The sequence below is a fragment of the Melanaphis sacchari genome, unplaced genomic scaffold (genome assembly GCF_002803265.2).
Source record: "Melanaphis sacchari strain LSU unplaced genomic scaffold, SCAv2.0 Contig178_pilon_pilon, whole genome shotgun sequence".
In the NCBI taxonomy this organism is placed as follows: domain Eukaryota; kingdom Metazoa; phylum Arthropoda; class Insecta; order Hemiptera; family Aphididae; genus Melanaphis; species Melanaphis sacchari.
The window spans coordinates 516,000-533,451 of record NW_020270843.1 but is presented as its reverse complement, the minus strand read 5'-3'; the positions used below and the strand labels follow the sequence as shown (position 1 = coordinate 533,451).

Sequence of the window (17,452 nt, the reverse complement as noted above, 5' to 3'; positions counted from 1 at the left end):
ATAATAAATATGATGAGATAATGGAATTGGCAGCATAAACTATTTTCCATTTGGTAATACGGGAATGAGAGATAATTGGTGTCTAATACTGTCTATTGTGTGTGCGTTGTTGTAAATTGAGTAATATCTTTCAAGTTTTTTTTTTATCAGTATTCAGTACTCAATCATACTTTTGATCGTGCTGTATACTTTTACGAATACTGGCAATTAATTCGATAACTACGAAAATGTTAAAAATCACTGATGGAATAGAAAACATTAATAATTGAATTATTCCAACATTTTTTGAAACAATTTGATTCTATCAATATGACTGTAAGTACTATTACAATATGGTATTTGTTTATAATGACATTACATTACATTGACACATAAATATACATAATTATTGGTAACTAATTGGTTATTTACATTTGTATTATTGTATGTAGACTGAGATCAATGGAGACTTCAACATTAATGATGGACATATCAAAGTCCAAACAGCAAAACCAGGGCAAACAAGTTTTGTGAGTACCTAGTTAATGATTTTAAATTAATTATGAACTAATTATTATAGATTGTTATGAAAATTAATTGATAACCTAACCTACTATTATTACCTAAATTATAATTACAATCACCAAACAATTGAAGCAAAATGTTCATTTATAAGAATAAATATTTTCAATCTAAACATTAATCATTTGTGTATAATATATATTATATTTATTATAGGTACTATAAAACTTACAGTAAATTAATGTTCATAATACTGTATAATAATTCTAAAAACTCCTCGTATTTTCAAATGATCCTGGTATTGTAAATCAAAACTCGTTCACATTGCATGTTATTTTTTATAAATATTTAGTTTTTTCAGTTTATAACGATTACATTTTGACTAATAAGCAATATTAATTACACAAATTCTACAAACTGTATTATATGTTACCTAGTTAAAACACAGATAAGGGGATTATTATAGTAGTGGGATAAAGGTTAGGTTATTACCTTTATGTATGTAATAGGTAAAAAAAAAAAAAAAAGATTATGAAACAAATTTTAACAAATTATTTTATTAACTAATAAATTTGTGCTCTGTTCTTTTAATTAATATATTATCATTATTTTTTAACATAATCATAATATATCATTGATTATAAAACACGTTCTCATGGTTATATAAAATTTATTCACAATTTTATTTGTATAAAATAATTGCATTTAATTCCTGTTTGTCTTTTAAATTATTTCTAATGTGTAATAGTATTCATTTTTTTTTCAATATAATTTAGTTAGTACTATGGGATGTCAAAAATTAAAAAAATTGTAATACTTTTCTCAGTAACTAAGAAAATAACAAAATAGTGGGAAAACTGTTATATATATATATATATATATATACATATGTGAAATATCCATAGACTTTAGGTCTTGAAAATTTACTTAAAAACTTAATTAAATGTTTGTCTAAGTCAAAAAAATTAAAAATATAATGAGTACAAGGTTTGGCAGAATTTGTTCGTATAAATCAATATAAAATATCAAAAAAAACATAGGCATAATACTTTTTATAACATTTGAAGATCAAGTTTTGATAAAATTATATATTTAAACAAAAAATAAATAAATTGTATTGAGTTTGTATATTCAATTTAAAGATTGATAATATTACAATAAGTAATGGGCTGTAGGTATTCTATCATTTTTTTTTTTTTTTTTAATAATTGCTATTAAGTGTTTATGGTTATAATGTAATGCATTTTTTTCTCATTTAATTTTTTTTTCTGTTAACACTTAAGCTTTAATTAAGGTAATTAATATTTTTGCTTTTGTCAAATTAAATTTATATATTTTTAATCTTTAATTTATTCGACATATGTTCACATATATCACAAATTAAATTACACATTTCATAATCAGTATGTTTATCAATTATATTAAGGTCACAGGAATGAGAAGTTGAAAAATAATCATATTGATATTAATCAAAAGTTAATAGGTAGCTTAAATTTTTGTTTAAAAATGTATGATAATCATAGTTAGAATTGTAAATAAATTTTAAATATTAGAATTCAAAATTATTTAATTTATAGAAAACAAGATACATTTTTAGATTTTGTTGAGATTTAATAATTACAATGTAATTTTAATTTTTATAGTTCATTATAAAAATATTAAAAATTAAATTAAATAATACAACTAAATTATTTTACTTTATTATTATTTTACAGAGATATTTAAAAAAAAACAACTTAGTAAAGAGTTATATACTTGACAAGAAATATACGTAATTTATTAATTTTTATGCTGAACATAGACTCTGGTTACCTTACTAGTAATCTCATTTACAATCTAAAATGTATTGAATTAGTTTTAAAATTATATTAAATTGATTATAATAAGTATGAATATAAATATTTGATTCTTTTCATTATTTAAAATTTTAAATAGTTGACGGAATATATTCATAGTAGTTTGAATTTAATTATTAAATTAACAACTTTTTACAATACTTATTATTTTTACAGATAAATTTATTTAATCAGATATTTATTTATTTATTTTTTTTTTGAGTTTTGGTTAATAATTTTAAATTTTAATCAGTATTTTCAAGTTTTTTAAATTACTTTTATTAGTTATTTATTTTGTTACATATTAAACTTCTATGTAATATTAATGATCAAAAATTCATAAAAAATAAACTATATATTGTCATAAATCTTACTTATGCATATAAAACATAATTATGTTATAGATGTTTAAGTTTATCACATAAATTATTAAATTTAAATTTAGGATACATTGTTTTATAATTTATATTATATCACAATATAATAATACATCTCATCCAAATACATTTGATCTTAACAGAATAATTTGAAAATGTTAGGCTTTCTGATATTTGACATTGCTTATGACAAAAATTCAGCATATTACTTTAAAAACTATTATTTAACTGACAATGACATGGTAGTTATTATTCCAGCTACAATAAATATAATCTAACTAGGAGCTAAAACATTGTTATTAATAAAACAGGTAAATTAATACTAGAAATCTAGAAATCTGCATTTTTAAGACTTATTTTGAAAATAATAAAATTTAACAGTTATTCAAAGGAAAAAATTCTGAAAAATCGTTAGTTATTTTGATTTCATAGAATTTGTATAACACATGACTATTCTGCATTAATTTTTAATAAACAATTAAATTTCAATACCTATATTTCTTTGGAAAGTATAAAATGGATTAAATTACTTAAGTATGAAAAATATTTTAAAATTGTAAGAATGTAAAATAAACATTTTGCCATTTTATTCTACATTTATGAATCTAATTTCTATAAGTGAGCTATGCATTAGTGTAAAAAAACATTAAGGTTCTAGATTCTAATAATAATTTATCTGATTTATAAAACTGTGTCAACTTAGTAACTATAATACTTAAGATAAGAAAATATATAACAATTATTAATATATATAAAATTTAAAATTTGATGTAAAATTTTATTGTTTTAATAGTAAAATATACCTAGAAAGAAATAAAATTAATACAATGTAACTAAAGAAATATGTCATATTCCTATAACCTCTAAATTTAAGATTTAAATTTGCTTATATCATTAATTTTATATTTATGTTAACTAAAACTGACAGGCCATCAATTAATTGTACATTTTCTATTAGTTTTATTGTTTAATTTATACACATTTTTTGGTTGATATAAAATTTGAATTACATTAAGTTTTGCTAAAATCATTTATAAATTCTTATAGTTATGATTTGTATTATATATATATTTGTATGTGTGTTTATTGTTTATATATTAATTTTAATCTTTTTCATTGGGTAAACATTTATGTAAATTATTATTAATTTAAATATTATGTATTCATTATTAGTTTTTTCTGCATTATTCCCTTACGTCATATAGTATGTGATTATGATAACAAATAGGAGTAGGAATGTATAAACATTTATTTCATCAAGTACAAAAATATAATCTGTATTCAAATTACAACAGTCAAACTATTAACACTACTTCAATTTAATTTAAATCTTAAATTTATGATTTTAATATTTTAAAAATCTATATTTTTTTTTAATAATAAATATACAAAGTAAGTTAAGTTGGTTTTTATTGAGTTTTTTAAACATGGTTTAAGAATTAATCTAATCATATTTTTTATGAATTGGGGTGAATACACAAAATAAAATTATTATACTATTATAAATTAAAAAAAAAAAAAAAAAAAAAAATTATCACTTCACATAATTAAATATTTAGTCTTAAAAATCCATGCAAAGAATAATTTACTATTAATTTGTATATATTTTTTGATTTTTAAATTATTTTTTTAGAATACTTTTAAATTCAAAAATAGTATTTTATTAAATGCATATATATTACATTTTAGGCAAATTGTGATAAAATGACTATTAAAACTACTAGAGTTAATGAAGACAAACCACTATTAACTGGTACAGCTACACTCTACAACGAAAATGGGTAAGTTGAAATTAATATAGTATAATAAATATTAAATTTATTACAGACAGATTAAAAATTGCACTATTATTAAATTTATTGTAAAAAAAGGATATCTATCTTTTTAGATGTTTTTATTTATTTTAAAGGAAAACGATATTCTTTAAGTATAGTCTTACATACAAAATCCTTAACATACAATTAAACATTTTCAATTTTTAATTTTACAGAATAAAGTATATTAATTTAATTTATCATGTATGTAAAAAAAAAAAAATTAAATGACTAATTATTATTATTTAAAATAAATACCTTTATTGATATTACAGAAGTAATTTCCTCTCTTCAACTCCTAGAATATTACCTAATACAAACATTTCTAGTGGTCCAGTGAGTGAATCATTGGAAAAAAATAGCGTTAATAGTGGATTAACATCAGATTATAATCCATTACTAAACCGACAATTAGAAAACCCTACATCGTAAGTTTTTCAACATTTAATTTTATATTATTAATTTTTATGTGTAGTATAAATTTTTAAATTTTATGTTTATTATTTTTGACAAACAAAATATTCTTTTAAAATAAGTAATGAAAGAATGACTGGATGTTATGGTCTAAGGTATTTGTATTAAGTTATTTATCAAATGTAAACAATAAAATAAAAAATAATACACAATTTTTTATCTTTTAATCACGTGAACTAAGACTTGTAATTCACGTGTTATTTAATAATTTTACAATATTTTTGTGAAGGTTTGATATAAATTTCTTATCATAAAGTGTACAAGGTTTAATTATTTGAATAGGTAGAAAAAATTCCAATATGTACCCAAAAGTTATCAATAAATATTTATCTTAACTATTTATTGTTTATATTTGATAGGCTAATTAAGTTTATATTAATATGTGCCAATTATTATTTATCAAAAACAAATTATCTTAATTTTAAATCAAAATCACTAAATATAATATACATATTATATATAATTTGTATTATAATTTATTTTATCCTAAATTAACAATCAATATAATATTATTAGTACTAAAATTTATATTTTATTGCATTACATAAATGTATTTTGTTAGTTTGTTTTGAATATTAATTTTATTTTTATTTTACTTAGGAATTTTGATACCATGATACATTTATTAAAGGGAAATATTGGTACTGGAATTTTAGCTATGCCTGATGCGTTCAGAAATTCAGGATGGGTTGTAGGTTTAATATGTACTTCACTTTTGGGAGCTATTTGCACACATTGTATGCATATGTTGGTATGAATATATAAAACTAATTTTAATAGTTAATTATAATAAATTTTATTTATGGTAACAAGTTGATTGTCATTTATGTTTAGGTACGGTGTTCTCATGAGTTGTGTGTCAGAACACAAAGACCATCTCTTTCATTTCCTAATGTCGCAGAAATGGCTTTTGAATATGGCCCGCCCAAATTACAAAAATATTCATCAGTTGCCAGTAAATTTATTAATACTTTCTTAGTTATGACTCAACTGGGCTTTTGTTGCGTGTACTTTTTGTTTGTAGCCACTAATTTACAAGAAGTAAATAATTTAAAAAAAATTTAAAAACTGATTAACTAAAACTGTTAAATATTTTTAGGTGATAACTCATTACTTTTCTATAAAAATGTCTGTTCAGTCATATTTGCTTATATTATTGGTGCCAATGATATTTTTGAATTGTGTGAAGAGTCTAAAGTATCTAACTCCGGCATCTTTTTTAGCAACCATATTGACTGTGATTGGATTAGGAATTACTTTTTTCTACTTACTTCAAGGGCTTCCAAAGACATTAAATGTCAAAGCTTTTTCATCTTGGCAACAATTACCCCTTTATTTTGGAACTGCAGTATATGCATTTGAGGGCATTGGAATGGTATATTATATTTTTAAATCTACAAACAAGATAAATTTAACAGTACATTACACCTATATTTTATGTACTTATTTTATGAATAGGTTTTACCATTAGAAAATAATATGAAAAATCCTGAATCTTTTGGTGGAATGACTGGTGTTTTAAATACTGGAATGGTTATTGTAACCATCTTATATACATCAATTGGATTTTTTGGATATTTGCGATACGGAGAAGCTGTTAAATTAGGAAGTATTACATTGAATCTTCCTGCTGAAGATTTGTAAGTAAAACATAAATTCAAATTATTTTATAGTTTTCAAAAGTAAAATTATTACTTAAATTATTATAATAGTTATTTTCATTTATTAAGTAAATCATTACTTCAATGTTATGATGGATTAGAAAATAATCATCCTTATTCTAATTTCTACTTTAGTAATTTGTCAATCATATTTCAGAAATAAAATTTATTAGAATATTGTGAATATTTAGTTTTGTTAATAATAAATATTTAAAAGTCAATTAAACAATATTTATAGTAACTTAAAGGTTATTTACAATATTTATATAATTTCATGGTTTTTAAATATATTCATTGTACATAAAATTTAAATTTACAGTTTGTACTTATGAGCTAAGATATAATCAATTGTTAAAATGTAAAACATCATATACCTAGAATTATCTGTTTTAACATTTTAAACTTTGTGCTTTAATCAATGATAAACTAATGTAAAAATAGTAAACTCTTAAGATGTATAAATTTAAAATACTTAAACATATGAATTAAAAACAGTAAGGCTTAAGTAATCTTTTTTTGTACTTTGTCTAGTTAGAAATTTAAAGTTTTCTTTTTAGATTTACTAATTTTAATAATAGTACATTGACTGACAATAACGCAAGTACTTAAACTTATTTAATTGCTGTTCATATTACTGAAAATATAAAATGCATAAATAACTAACCTATATGTATACCTCATTATACTAATTAAAAAATATTGTTTAATGATCTTGATAAGACTATTGAACTATTTAGCATGTTGTAATAAGTATTTTAATCAGCACAAATTATAAAATAAAATACTACTTTTTTTGTATTTTATCAAAATAAGAAAATGTTGATAGTAAACAGATTAAAAATTTGTGGTTTTAAAATAAAAATATATTATTTAAAAAATAAAAAATAAAAATAAAATAGCACTATATTAACTTGTTTTAGCAAGTTCTTTTAATGTATGCTAGGTATACATTTCATATTTTAAATTTAAGTTATAATTTATGATAATATTTATCTTGTGATCTCATTTTTTGTTAATTAGTTATGCTATTGGGCTCATTTAGTCTATTTATATAATTATTTATTATTATTTTTTGTAGAATCTAAAACCCAGTTAACAAATATCATAAGAGTATTAAATGTTCAAATTATTTTTAAAGTTTTTAATACATTTAAAAAAAACATATAATAATTATTATTTTTAAAGATTTATTAATAAAAATGTTTCAGATTAGCTCAATGTGTCCGGGTAGCAATGGCATTTTCAATATTTTTGTCTTATGGTCTTCAATTCTATGTTCCAATTGGTATTATATGGCCTGCTTTAAAAGGATATTTCCACTCACAGTCTAGTCAACGTAATGCTGAATTGAGTATCAGAGTGTTTCTCGTCACACTAACATGTAAATATCATGTTTAATATACTTTTACTATAATTATGTTCATAATCTATACTCTGTATAATGAGAGAATACGCCAAGGCCAAACAAATCAATGCTTCTGCACATCCCCATATAACAGATTCATAGTGTAACCCGGGTGTCATACAGGGATACACAGAATCAATGTATTGTCTCACTTGACAAAGTTTATATAGTTTTAGTACAAATGTATTATTTACTAAATACTAAAAGCATTTTTTTTTTTGTGTATTATAGTTGCTTTAGCTGCTGCCATTCCAAACCTATCAGCAATCATTTCATTAGTTGGATCATTTAGCAGTTCAGCATTAGCTTTAATATTTCCACCTATTATTGAAATTATGACATTTTGGGATCATTGCTCTGGCAAAGAGTTTACGCTGATGTTGATTAAAGATATTATTATTATTATAATCGGTTTTCTTGGATTTGGTTTTGGATCGTATGCTAGTTTATGGAATATTATTGAACCCGTAAGCAGTTAATTTAGCATTGGGTATAAAAATGCTTCAAATATCCACCAGTATTTCAATTATTGATCTTGATAATTTATTGTCTTCCTAAATCAATTATAATTTTAATTTTTTTTTTTTAATTATATGAAGTAGGTAATTGTGTTTTTAAAGTATTTGTTAAAAAATCCAAAAATGATCATTATTTTCAAATTTTTTTTATTTGAAATGACAACTGTATAATATTAAACTTTATCTTTATGATAATTTATTTAACATCAAAGTTTGCTAGTATCAAAATGTATTTTAAATGGTATTAGTTATCATCTACTATTATATTTTTAAAACTTATTTTAAAATTAAGATTTCTGAAAATGTATCAACAATTGAGTTCATAGATACATTTTCAGTTCTTAAAATTGTTTACTTTGTTTTTATGCCTGTTTGGTTTTAGTTAAACTATTAAACTATTAAACCATTATAACTAAAATTTTTACCTTGAACGATATAATCTCACGTTTTTAACCACCTATGAATATGTGATTATTAGTTTTAATAACTATTGTTAAATGTTGATTTTTTTAAGACTAGGAAGAAATCATAAGAAATACATTCCTATGAATCCAAATATCTATTGCTTGATTATAATATGTTTTAATTAATATTAATACTGATATTTTATATAATTATTGAAATGTTATAATTTAACTGAATTTTTATTATTGTATTAATAAAAATAATAATATATAATATGATGAAATTTGAATCACTAATTCAGTAAACTATCAAAAATAAAGACAAAAAGAACAAATTAAACATTTAAATATCAAATATTTAGAGAACATAATTTTAACTAATGTAATGAATATTTTAAGATTTTAAGTTCAACAAATTGGAGATTATATTATTCAAATCTATGATAAATTAATGTATACTAAATAAGCTATGTGTATCTTATAATATAATTAACATAATATTTCATATTTTATTAATTTATTTATTGTTATATTCAACATTCTAGTGTTCAATACATTTTATTTTATATCTTCGTTACTCTGTCCTAAACTTTAAATATTTACCATAACATTATTAGTATAGCATATAATTTATTTTATTACTTATACTATTATGATACATTATATACAAATTATACGTATACATTATATACCTAGTTTATATTTAAGACTTACAAAAATATTATTATCATTAATATATTATTATGAATATTATTAAACTTTATTCAAAACAATTTTGTCTTTCATGTTAATTGTATTATTGGATAATAAGAAATTCATGACAATAAATTTGCAACTAAGACTTCTTTTACTTCATAATTTATTATTATTTTTATAATTTCAAAATAATAAATAACTGTTGGTTGAAAAATAATAAAACTTAAGACAATCAACAGTTATTACTTATTATAATCCAGGTTTTAATGATTGGTATCTAATGTCTACTTTTTGTTAAATACTCTTTTATACATTAAAGAGTTGGTGAATTTGTATTATAATTTAATTGCATAGATGCGATGAATCTATAATAATATAATATAAAAACAAAGTAGCGTAAAACAAATGGGTATCAAATGGTTAATAAACAATACGATATAAAATTTCCAATATTTTGGGATATATATCAAAAGTCTCTAACTCACATGTAATTAAAGTCACAACTACACATGAAATTTAAATTTATGGAAGTAAATGAATTTATTTCATGTGCATTTCTTTATTAATACGTGTGAAATTTTATTTTTAATGCATTTAGTATATTCCAATGGTTTCTAATTTCTACAAAGCTATTATTGATAATCATTTATTTATTTTAAACCTGAAACTTTTGCTTCACCCATAATGTATTTTTATAATAGTAGTGCTTTTGAAACAATTAGTTTTAAAATAGTAGGTACAAATATTTTTAGCTCTTATAGCAATTATTAACATTCCCAAATATTTTTTAATATTAAATTATAATGTAATATATTTAATAAATATTATATTTTAAGTAAATATCTGTGATTTACTAATTGATTACCTGTGAATAAAAAATCTGTGTTCAAATCCAAGAACTCAATATATAAATAGGCCTCAGAAAAAGTTTTATTTTATTTTTACAAGTAAAATCTAGTAAACAACTCACATAAATTATAATTTAAATGTATGATAGGTATAAGTATTAAATAATAATAATAAAAAAAAAAAATAAACATTCAGTCTTATCACAATTTGGTTTTAATGGCAACAGTTTTATTATAATAAATTGATAAATAAATTAATGTTAATAATAAAATGTAATACTGTCAATTCAAGTATAGAACATTTTAGAATATTTGTATCAATGCCATATAGTTATTTACAAATTGAATTACAATGTTTAAATAAGTTACATACCTAAAATATAATTTTTGTACAATAGTAAATTTTTATTTAAAGTTTTTTTGCAGTAAAATTATTAGATATTTTGTGTATCTTTTTTAAAAATTTATTTTGTTGCCATTTTCTTCATTTACTTGATATTTGTAGGATTCTTAATCTGAAAAATTTTGAATATTTTGTAAAATTTATTATTTAAAAAAACAAAACTTCATCAACTAATATAATATAATATGGCTCATACATAAATATAAATTATTGTTATGTTACACTTATAACTTTTTTACACCAAAAAAAACATATTTTAAAAGCAATTTCAAAATAAATATAAATAACATATATTTTTTGAAATTACTATTGAAGTAATTTATTTTACTAATATTATGATAGGTTAAAATTTAATTCTTGCTAAAAACATTGCATTTATTATATTATTATTATTATAATATATATTTATACAATATTATGAATATATAATTAAAACCTATATTAATTTTTGAAATAATACCATTTTACCATAAAACAATGTAAGTAGGTTTATGGTATAAACAGGAAAAAATAAAATAAATTCATGAATTAAATATCTTAAAATTAACCTATATATTTTGAAAATATTATTGTACATAGTAAAATTTATAACATATTATGTAGAAGTTTGAGTTTCCACAAATATTTTCAAATTATAAGAAAAAATAGTGAACATTGTTATTAATTATTTAAATATATGATTTCATCCAAATTTGGGTTCAAATGTCTAAAAAAACATACTTCTGTTTATATAATTTTTAGTTTCAGTTTAATATACCAATAATTAGTCATGTATTACATTTTCAAGGTTTTTAATCAAGCAAACATTTTTTTATTCACAATTTAAAAAAAAAATTATCAACAATTTTAATTTTTTATAAATAGCTTAAAAACTTTCAAAATATTTAAAAAATTATATTATGTATAAAATATTATAACAAATACTTGAAAATATCAAGTAACTGCAGTTATTTGTTTTTAAATTATAACTGTATTTATAAGTAACAAATATAAAAATTAAATATTTAAAGTAACAATTAAACAAAGTATATTACCACTTGAATAACTTAGATTTTGTTTGATTTACTGCGAGTTATCTCTCTTTTCTAACTTTTTTTCTGTATTTTTTTTTTATCTAAGTTCTCAACAATTCACTAGTTTTCTTAATGTTTTCTATTAGTTATTGACTTTATCTTTACATTTAAAAGAACACTTTAATCCCTTTGTTTTGACTTTTGCTGATGAATAAAAATCTAAAGCAATAAAATCACATAAAATTACATACAATTGTTATTAATATTAAAATCAAAATCATATTATAAATATAGTGGTGTTATGATTAAGCTTGTAAACTTTCTTGGTTTTAAGTTTTCCAAAATTGTCCAAATTTAGGTATACCACCATACTGGTTAGTACTTTTTTGTTTAGATTATAAATAAATTATAAAACAGTATTATATTTTAATAGATGATTAAAATTGACTGATTAAAATTATATAAAAAAAAAAAACCATGATAAATTCCTTTAGTTTAATCATTATAGAACTTAACCTTTTTATACTATAGAACAAAATTAAGTATAGTTATTTTATAATTTGTATTTATCAGGGTAATTATTTTTCTTTATTATTAGTGAATTGGATACTTTATTTATAATGTATAGTAAATTTGTCTTGTGCTACTATAAAATATGATGCTGTCCACACCTGTCTACCACCAGAAATGCAGCACTTAAATGATCTTAAAAAATAGCTAAATCTAACTAAAACTTTATTTATGGCATATTAACAGGCATACCATGCTAAAAATTTTCTGAAGAAATAAAAAACACAATTTTAAAATATATCTATTCACAGATTCAGGTAACAATCAAGGAAATAGTATATGAAATGTTGCAAAGAAATATTTTATTCGCTTATTATAAAATATTTTTTAAGGAAACAAATGGAAATTGTTAAGTAAGGTAAGAATTATCATGATTTATCATTGTTTTTACTCAAGTGTTTAAACCAATTAATATTCCTACCTAATTGAAATTAATATACAAGAATAAATTTAATTAGTAAAAAGATATAATTGAATTACAGAATAGTTACAATTTTTTTGGAAACTGGTAAAATTGAAGGCTTTCACTCCATTTATTTGATTTATTGTTAGCCATTCACGTCCTTGAAATATTTTAAATGTTTATTGTTTATTAATATAATGAATCAATAAAATATATAATTTTATGATAGTGATAAATAATAACTCTCACATGCTGACATATTTGATAAACTATTTGAATTTATATTTGATATGTATAATATTAAATTTTACATAATCAAATATTCCTAGATATTATTTTTTTTCTAAGTGAAAAACTGAATGACTGTGATTGAAATATGATATTTAGTGCATTTTTTTTATACATAGCGATTTGTATAACATAACTTATACAACCTCTCAACTTTCTACAGCAAAATTTTACAGTTAATAAAGTGTACAAAAATCACTGCATACATTATGATATGTACAATTTCAAACCTGGTACGTAACATATGCAAACTAAAATTATTCAAAATACAAAGAGATTTTCCACTCTTCTTGTTTTATTTACTTTTATAAATGAGCTCTGCTTATAAAATGTTGTATTATAAGATTCAAACGATCATCTTGTTGAATTGAAGTGATGTTCATATTTTCATTACTCAGGTAAATACACCTTTCGTATATGAAAATTAACAATATATTCCAAGTTATCTCTCTGTACACTAATAGCAAAAGGATCTGTAGGATGGAATGTAAATGCAACCAGTCTTCTACGGTCTTGCGTTGGTCTATGTCTTGATACACTGGTATATAGACAAAAACTTAATGTTCCCAATTCTCTTGAATAGAATCTTGTTAACATACAAACAAATAAATACTTAATTTGAACTATATAAATTAAGAGAAAAAAAGGGAAAATGATTTGATCTTACCTTATTGGATATTCACCAACAACTTTAGGTCTTTCCATTGGTGACACCCACTTTTCATCATAACTATAAAGTGAAGTATCTAAATATGGAGAGCAGGAAAATGATTGTGCTGCTATTGGCAATTGTCCTAATATTCGTTTGTTCGCCTCCATTGTACCACCAAATCTAGCATTTAGCATTGTATTTTTAAATTTTTCATGAGATTCCCTAAAATGTAACATTTTTATAAATATAAAGTAAATATATCGTTGAACAATAAATTAATATACCGTGAATGTATATTATTTGATGGTGAACAAGGCATAAATCCATCTGGGTTTAAATAGGGATTACGAAAAGTATCACAAAAATATTCATATCCATGTAATAAATCGCTAGATGTATTTTCATAAACATTTAATACCTAGATACAAAAATACAAATGAATTATCATTATGATTAGTTAATTGTATATAGGTAGTATTCAAAAGTAATTTGTTATGATATATATGTGGCATACTATGCATCCCAATATAGCTTGGGGGCATATATTACTTAAATAAAGAATGAACTGTCATTTAAGTTCAGAAATATTATCACAAGGAGGTTGAAAAATTAACAGCAAAGAAACATGTTATAGTAGCATTTTACTTATTTAAGTATCATAAATATTGAGAGAAATCAAACTACTGACATTGTTCTAGACAAAATATTGAAAACATTTGCTAATATGGGTAGAAAATTATATTTAACACTTTAAATCGTAAGTGCCCCTAACGGCTATATGAGTCATAATTGTAGCAGCCCAAAGATATGAACTCTAGTTGCACCACTATATAATAACAAATTGAATGTTTGGTTTTATGATTGATTGAAAACATAAATAATTTAATATAATATATTTGATATAGTGAGAGAATAGTAAGTGTGATTATTTTATTCAAAAACATAGATTTTATCAGTATACTAAAACTTTATCTAATCATATATACAATTTTTACACGGCTAATAGTTATTGTTAACTCAAAAAAAGCATTAATTTTTATTGTATATGATTGTTAATTTCATTCAGATTTAGTTTTTTTATGAACATATAAATATATTAATTGTTACTTAAAAACTAACACATTTATAATAATTAAAAATGATAATTATATCATACAGTAAATAAAGAGTAATGATGTAATCTTTTAGTAACTAACTGTTGAACTAGGTACTTAAAGCAACTTTTAAGAAAATTGCTCTAGATAAATTTTCAATAATTATTATTTTTTATAAAATGTTGTTTAAATAAAGTTTACTATATTATTATTTTAAACTATGATTTTAGAAATGCTCAAAATTTTATTTGTATGCAATTCTTAACATCCTGATTACTATGTTATGTAATAAAATTTATCACCAAATTAATTACAGTTATAATTTTTTAAAGTAAAATCGTTCAAAATTAGGTGGCTGAAAATTTAAATGTATTTTACAGAACAAATAAAGTATAGTAATCAATAAGGTGCGAAAGGTTATGAAATTGCATGTTATTTTCTATTCATCAAATTTAATGCTAACCTAGACACAAATTTGATTCACAATGTTCTCTTCTTCTTTCATGTCAGTCAGAGCATAATTCCATAAGATTAGTATCACTAATTTAAAGCCATGTTTGATGCAAATTGTCACAATTTGGGAATATTGTAGAAGTTGTATCATTGTTCAAATTTCATAGTATTTGAAGTTAGATAATCTATTGAATCAAATGACATAATTTTATTTTCATATTATATTAATAAGTACCTAATATATTAATATTATTTTCTAGTTAAAATATTATAATAATTGATATTAAGGAAGTGTGCAATGATCAAATATGTAATGTTAAGAATTGTTCCAATCAAACAATTAAAATATCTATATTGATATAAAGGTAAAATTGAAAAGTATGGTCTAAAAACACTAAAGTAGCTTAAAATATATATTTTCTAGTAAGAAAAAAAACTTTCCACCCCTAATATATACTACAGTAAGTATAATATTTTGTATTATAAATTTGTTTAAATTTTATTTAACATAATTCAATCAGTATATATTTATCACAAATTAAAATACGCATGTTTTATACTTATATTATTGATTAAGTATACTCAATACTTTAAACTATATTTAAAACTATAAGGTTATTACTCAAATCTAAATTAAATTTACCGTAGCTGTAGTCATATTGTAAATCATGAAAAATGATGCTTGAGTACTTGGTTCCTGAATTTTAGCTGTGACCACTTCTTCTGATGCATATCTGATAAGCATATTGTCTACATCTAATAACTGAATTTTCCACATTCGTAATGACATAAACTGCAAAACATTATCAATTATTTTGATATAATCTTAATTACATACTGTTTAGCTTACTTGATCATAAAATTGATAAAATCTCCTAAGAGGGTATTGTGTTCCAGCTTTTTCAGATTCACGTTCGGCTTTTTTATATAAAAACACCATTAGCTTGTTTTTTAATCCATTGGTAAAAGTTTCATTATGAGCTTTATAATCTTCTGCAATCATATCTGTGTGCACTGATGAAATGAATGCAAAATCGTTTTCAAAACAAAATCGACCGATTTTTTTTAACAAACAGAAACGGTTTTGGATAAGGTTGTAAACATGAATAATTTGATGTTGAATAGATAAAACAGCAAGTACATCTTTTAACAGGTAAACACCTTGGTTATGAGATAAAGATATTTTATCAGCCTTAAAATGTAAGCGGTGACTAACAGCTCCTTTTTTTATGTTAATTAAGTGTATAGTATAATTTTCTAAAGGCAATAATAAATTAGGACTCACGGATTCATTATTAGTGAAAACATCATCATAATCAAGAATAACATTATGAGGAATGGGTCCAACAGAACCCAAAATAGCATAGGAACTATTTTCGGTGAATAGACTACATTCTCTATTTAATTGTTCTCCTTCTGCTGCTACTAATATCCGAAACTTCAGTTGAAAAAGACTTTCAAATATTCGCTTACGAACAACATCACCATCATTGTTTTGACCAATACAATTTCCTTCATAATTTTTCAGCAACTTTGCTGCCATTGAACATCCTAAATAAGCATACACTTCAATATACAATTGGTCTTGAGAAAAAGCTATGAAATGGCGGCCATCAGGAGTGAATTTTCTTAAAAAGCATGGAGGCTTCTCAACGTTTATAACTGTACAATTAGGATATAAAACTTTGTATGTAGTTTTGACACAATTCATACGTGTTTTAATGCCGTTTATTTCCCGATCGTACAAAGCACGAAGTATAGTATTACGATTTACCTTTTTTTTACTAATAATTTCGTTTTCTGTATTCATTTTATTTATTCTATACGGACCCAAGTATTTTAAAAGGGATTTAAAACATCATGTTTGATTATGAATTTTTATAGGTACACGAACACTCAAAGAACAATATCGAATAAATAGTATGTAACAATGAATCATAACAATGAATCAAATCAGTACTTATAATTAATATTATAAAGAAAAAATTAACACAAATTATTAATTTATATTAACAAGTAAGTAAATTGTAAAGGTACTAAAAG

The 17,452-nt window shown here is 21.7% G+C and overlaps 2 protein-coding genes across 4 annotated transcripts; one reads left to right on the top strand and one right to left on the bottom strand.

The window, feature by feature from the left end:
- On the top strand, positions 1-8,663 carry LOC112592530 (proton-coupled amino acid transporter-like protein CG1139). 2 transcript variants are annotated; one of them, XM_025336614.1, is made up of 10 exons: positions 1-315; positions 432-509; positions 4,403-4,494; positions 4,803-4,955; positions 5,602-5,752; positions 5,836-6,042; positions 6,101-6,376; positions 6,460-6,641; positions 7,871-8,043; positions 8,299-8,663. In XM_025336614.1, exons 1-10 carry the CDS (start codon positions 310-312, stop codon positions 8,544-8,546), a joined length of 1,566 nt encoding a protein of 521 aa, XP_025192399.1. In that variant the 5' UTR covers positions 1-309; the 3' UTR covers positions 8,547-8,663. The 2 variants fall into 2 exon arrangements, with proteins under 2 accessions (XP_025192399.1, XP_025192400.1); XM_025336615.1 differs by lacking the exons at positions 1-315; positions 432-509 and adding an exon at positions 4,087-4,105.
- A 2,313-nt stretch (positions 8,664-10,976) lies between these two features.
- LOC112592541 (DET1 homolog) lies at positions 10,977-17,411 on the bottom strand. Of its 2 annotated transcripts, none has more exons than XM_025336632.1 (6): positions 16,260-17,219; positions 16,053-16,202; positions 14,147-14,280; positions 13,878-14,084; positions 13,514-13,796; positions 10,977-11,048 (listed from the first exon to the last, which is right to left on the bottom strand). In XM_025336632.1, the coding sequence occupies exons 1-5, from the start codon at positions 17,217-17,219 to the stop codon at positions 13,601-13,603; spliced, it is 1,647 nt and encodes a 548-aa protein (XP_025192417.1). In that variant the 3' UTR covers positions 10,977-11,048; positions 13,514-13,600. The 2 variants fall into 2 exon arrangements, with proteins under 2 accessions (XP_025192417.1, XP_025192416.1); XM_025336631.1 differs by lacking the exon at positions 10,977-11,048 and adding an exon at positions 12,039-12,168 and having other exon boundaries at positions 16,260-17,411.
- Between the last annotated feature and the right edge of the window lie 41 nt (positions 17,412-17,452).

Excerpts from the sequence above, each read along its gene's own strand:
- LOC112592530 (XM_025336614.1), top strand. Across the intron at positions 5,753-5,835 it reads CACATTGTATGCATATGTTG|GTACGGTGTTCTCATGAGTT; the intron begins GTATGAATATAT and ends ATTTATGTTTAG. Across the intron at positions 6,642-7,870 it reads AATCTTCCTGCTGAAGATTT|ATTAGCTCAATGTGTCCGGG; the intron begins GTAAGTAAAACA and ends AAAATGTTTCAG.
- LOC112592541 (XM_025336631.1), bottom strand. The coding sequence starts at position 17,219 with ATGAATACAGAAAACGAAATTATTAGTAAAAAAAAGGTAAATCGTAAT. Across the intron at positions 16,203-16,259 it reads TTTATCAATTTTATGATCAA|TTTATGTCATTACGAATGTG; the intron begins GTAAGCTAAACA and ends AATGTTTTGCAG. Across the intron at positions 14,281-16,052 it reads ACAATATGACTACAGCTACG|GTATTAAATGTTTATGAAAA; the intron begins GTAAATTTAATT and ends TTTTGTATCTAG.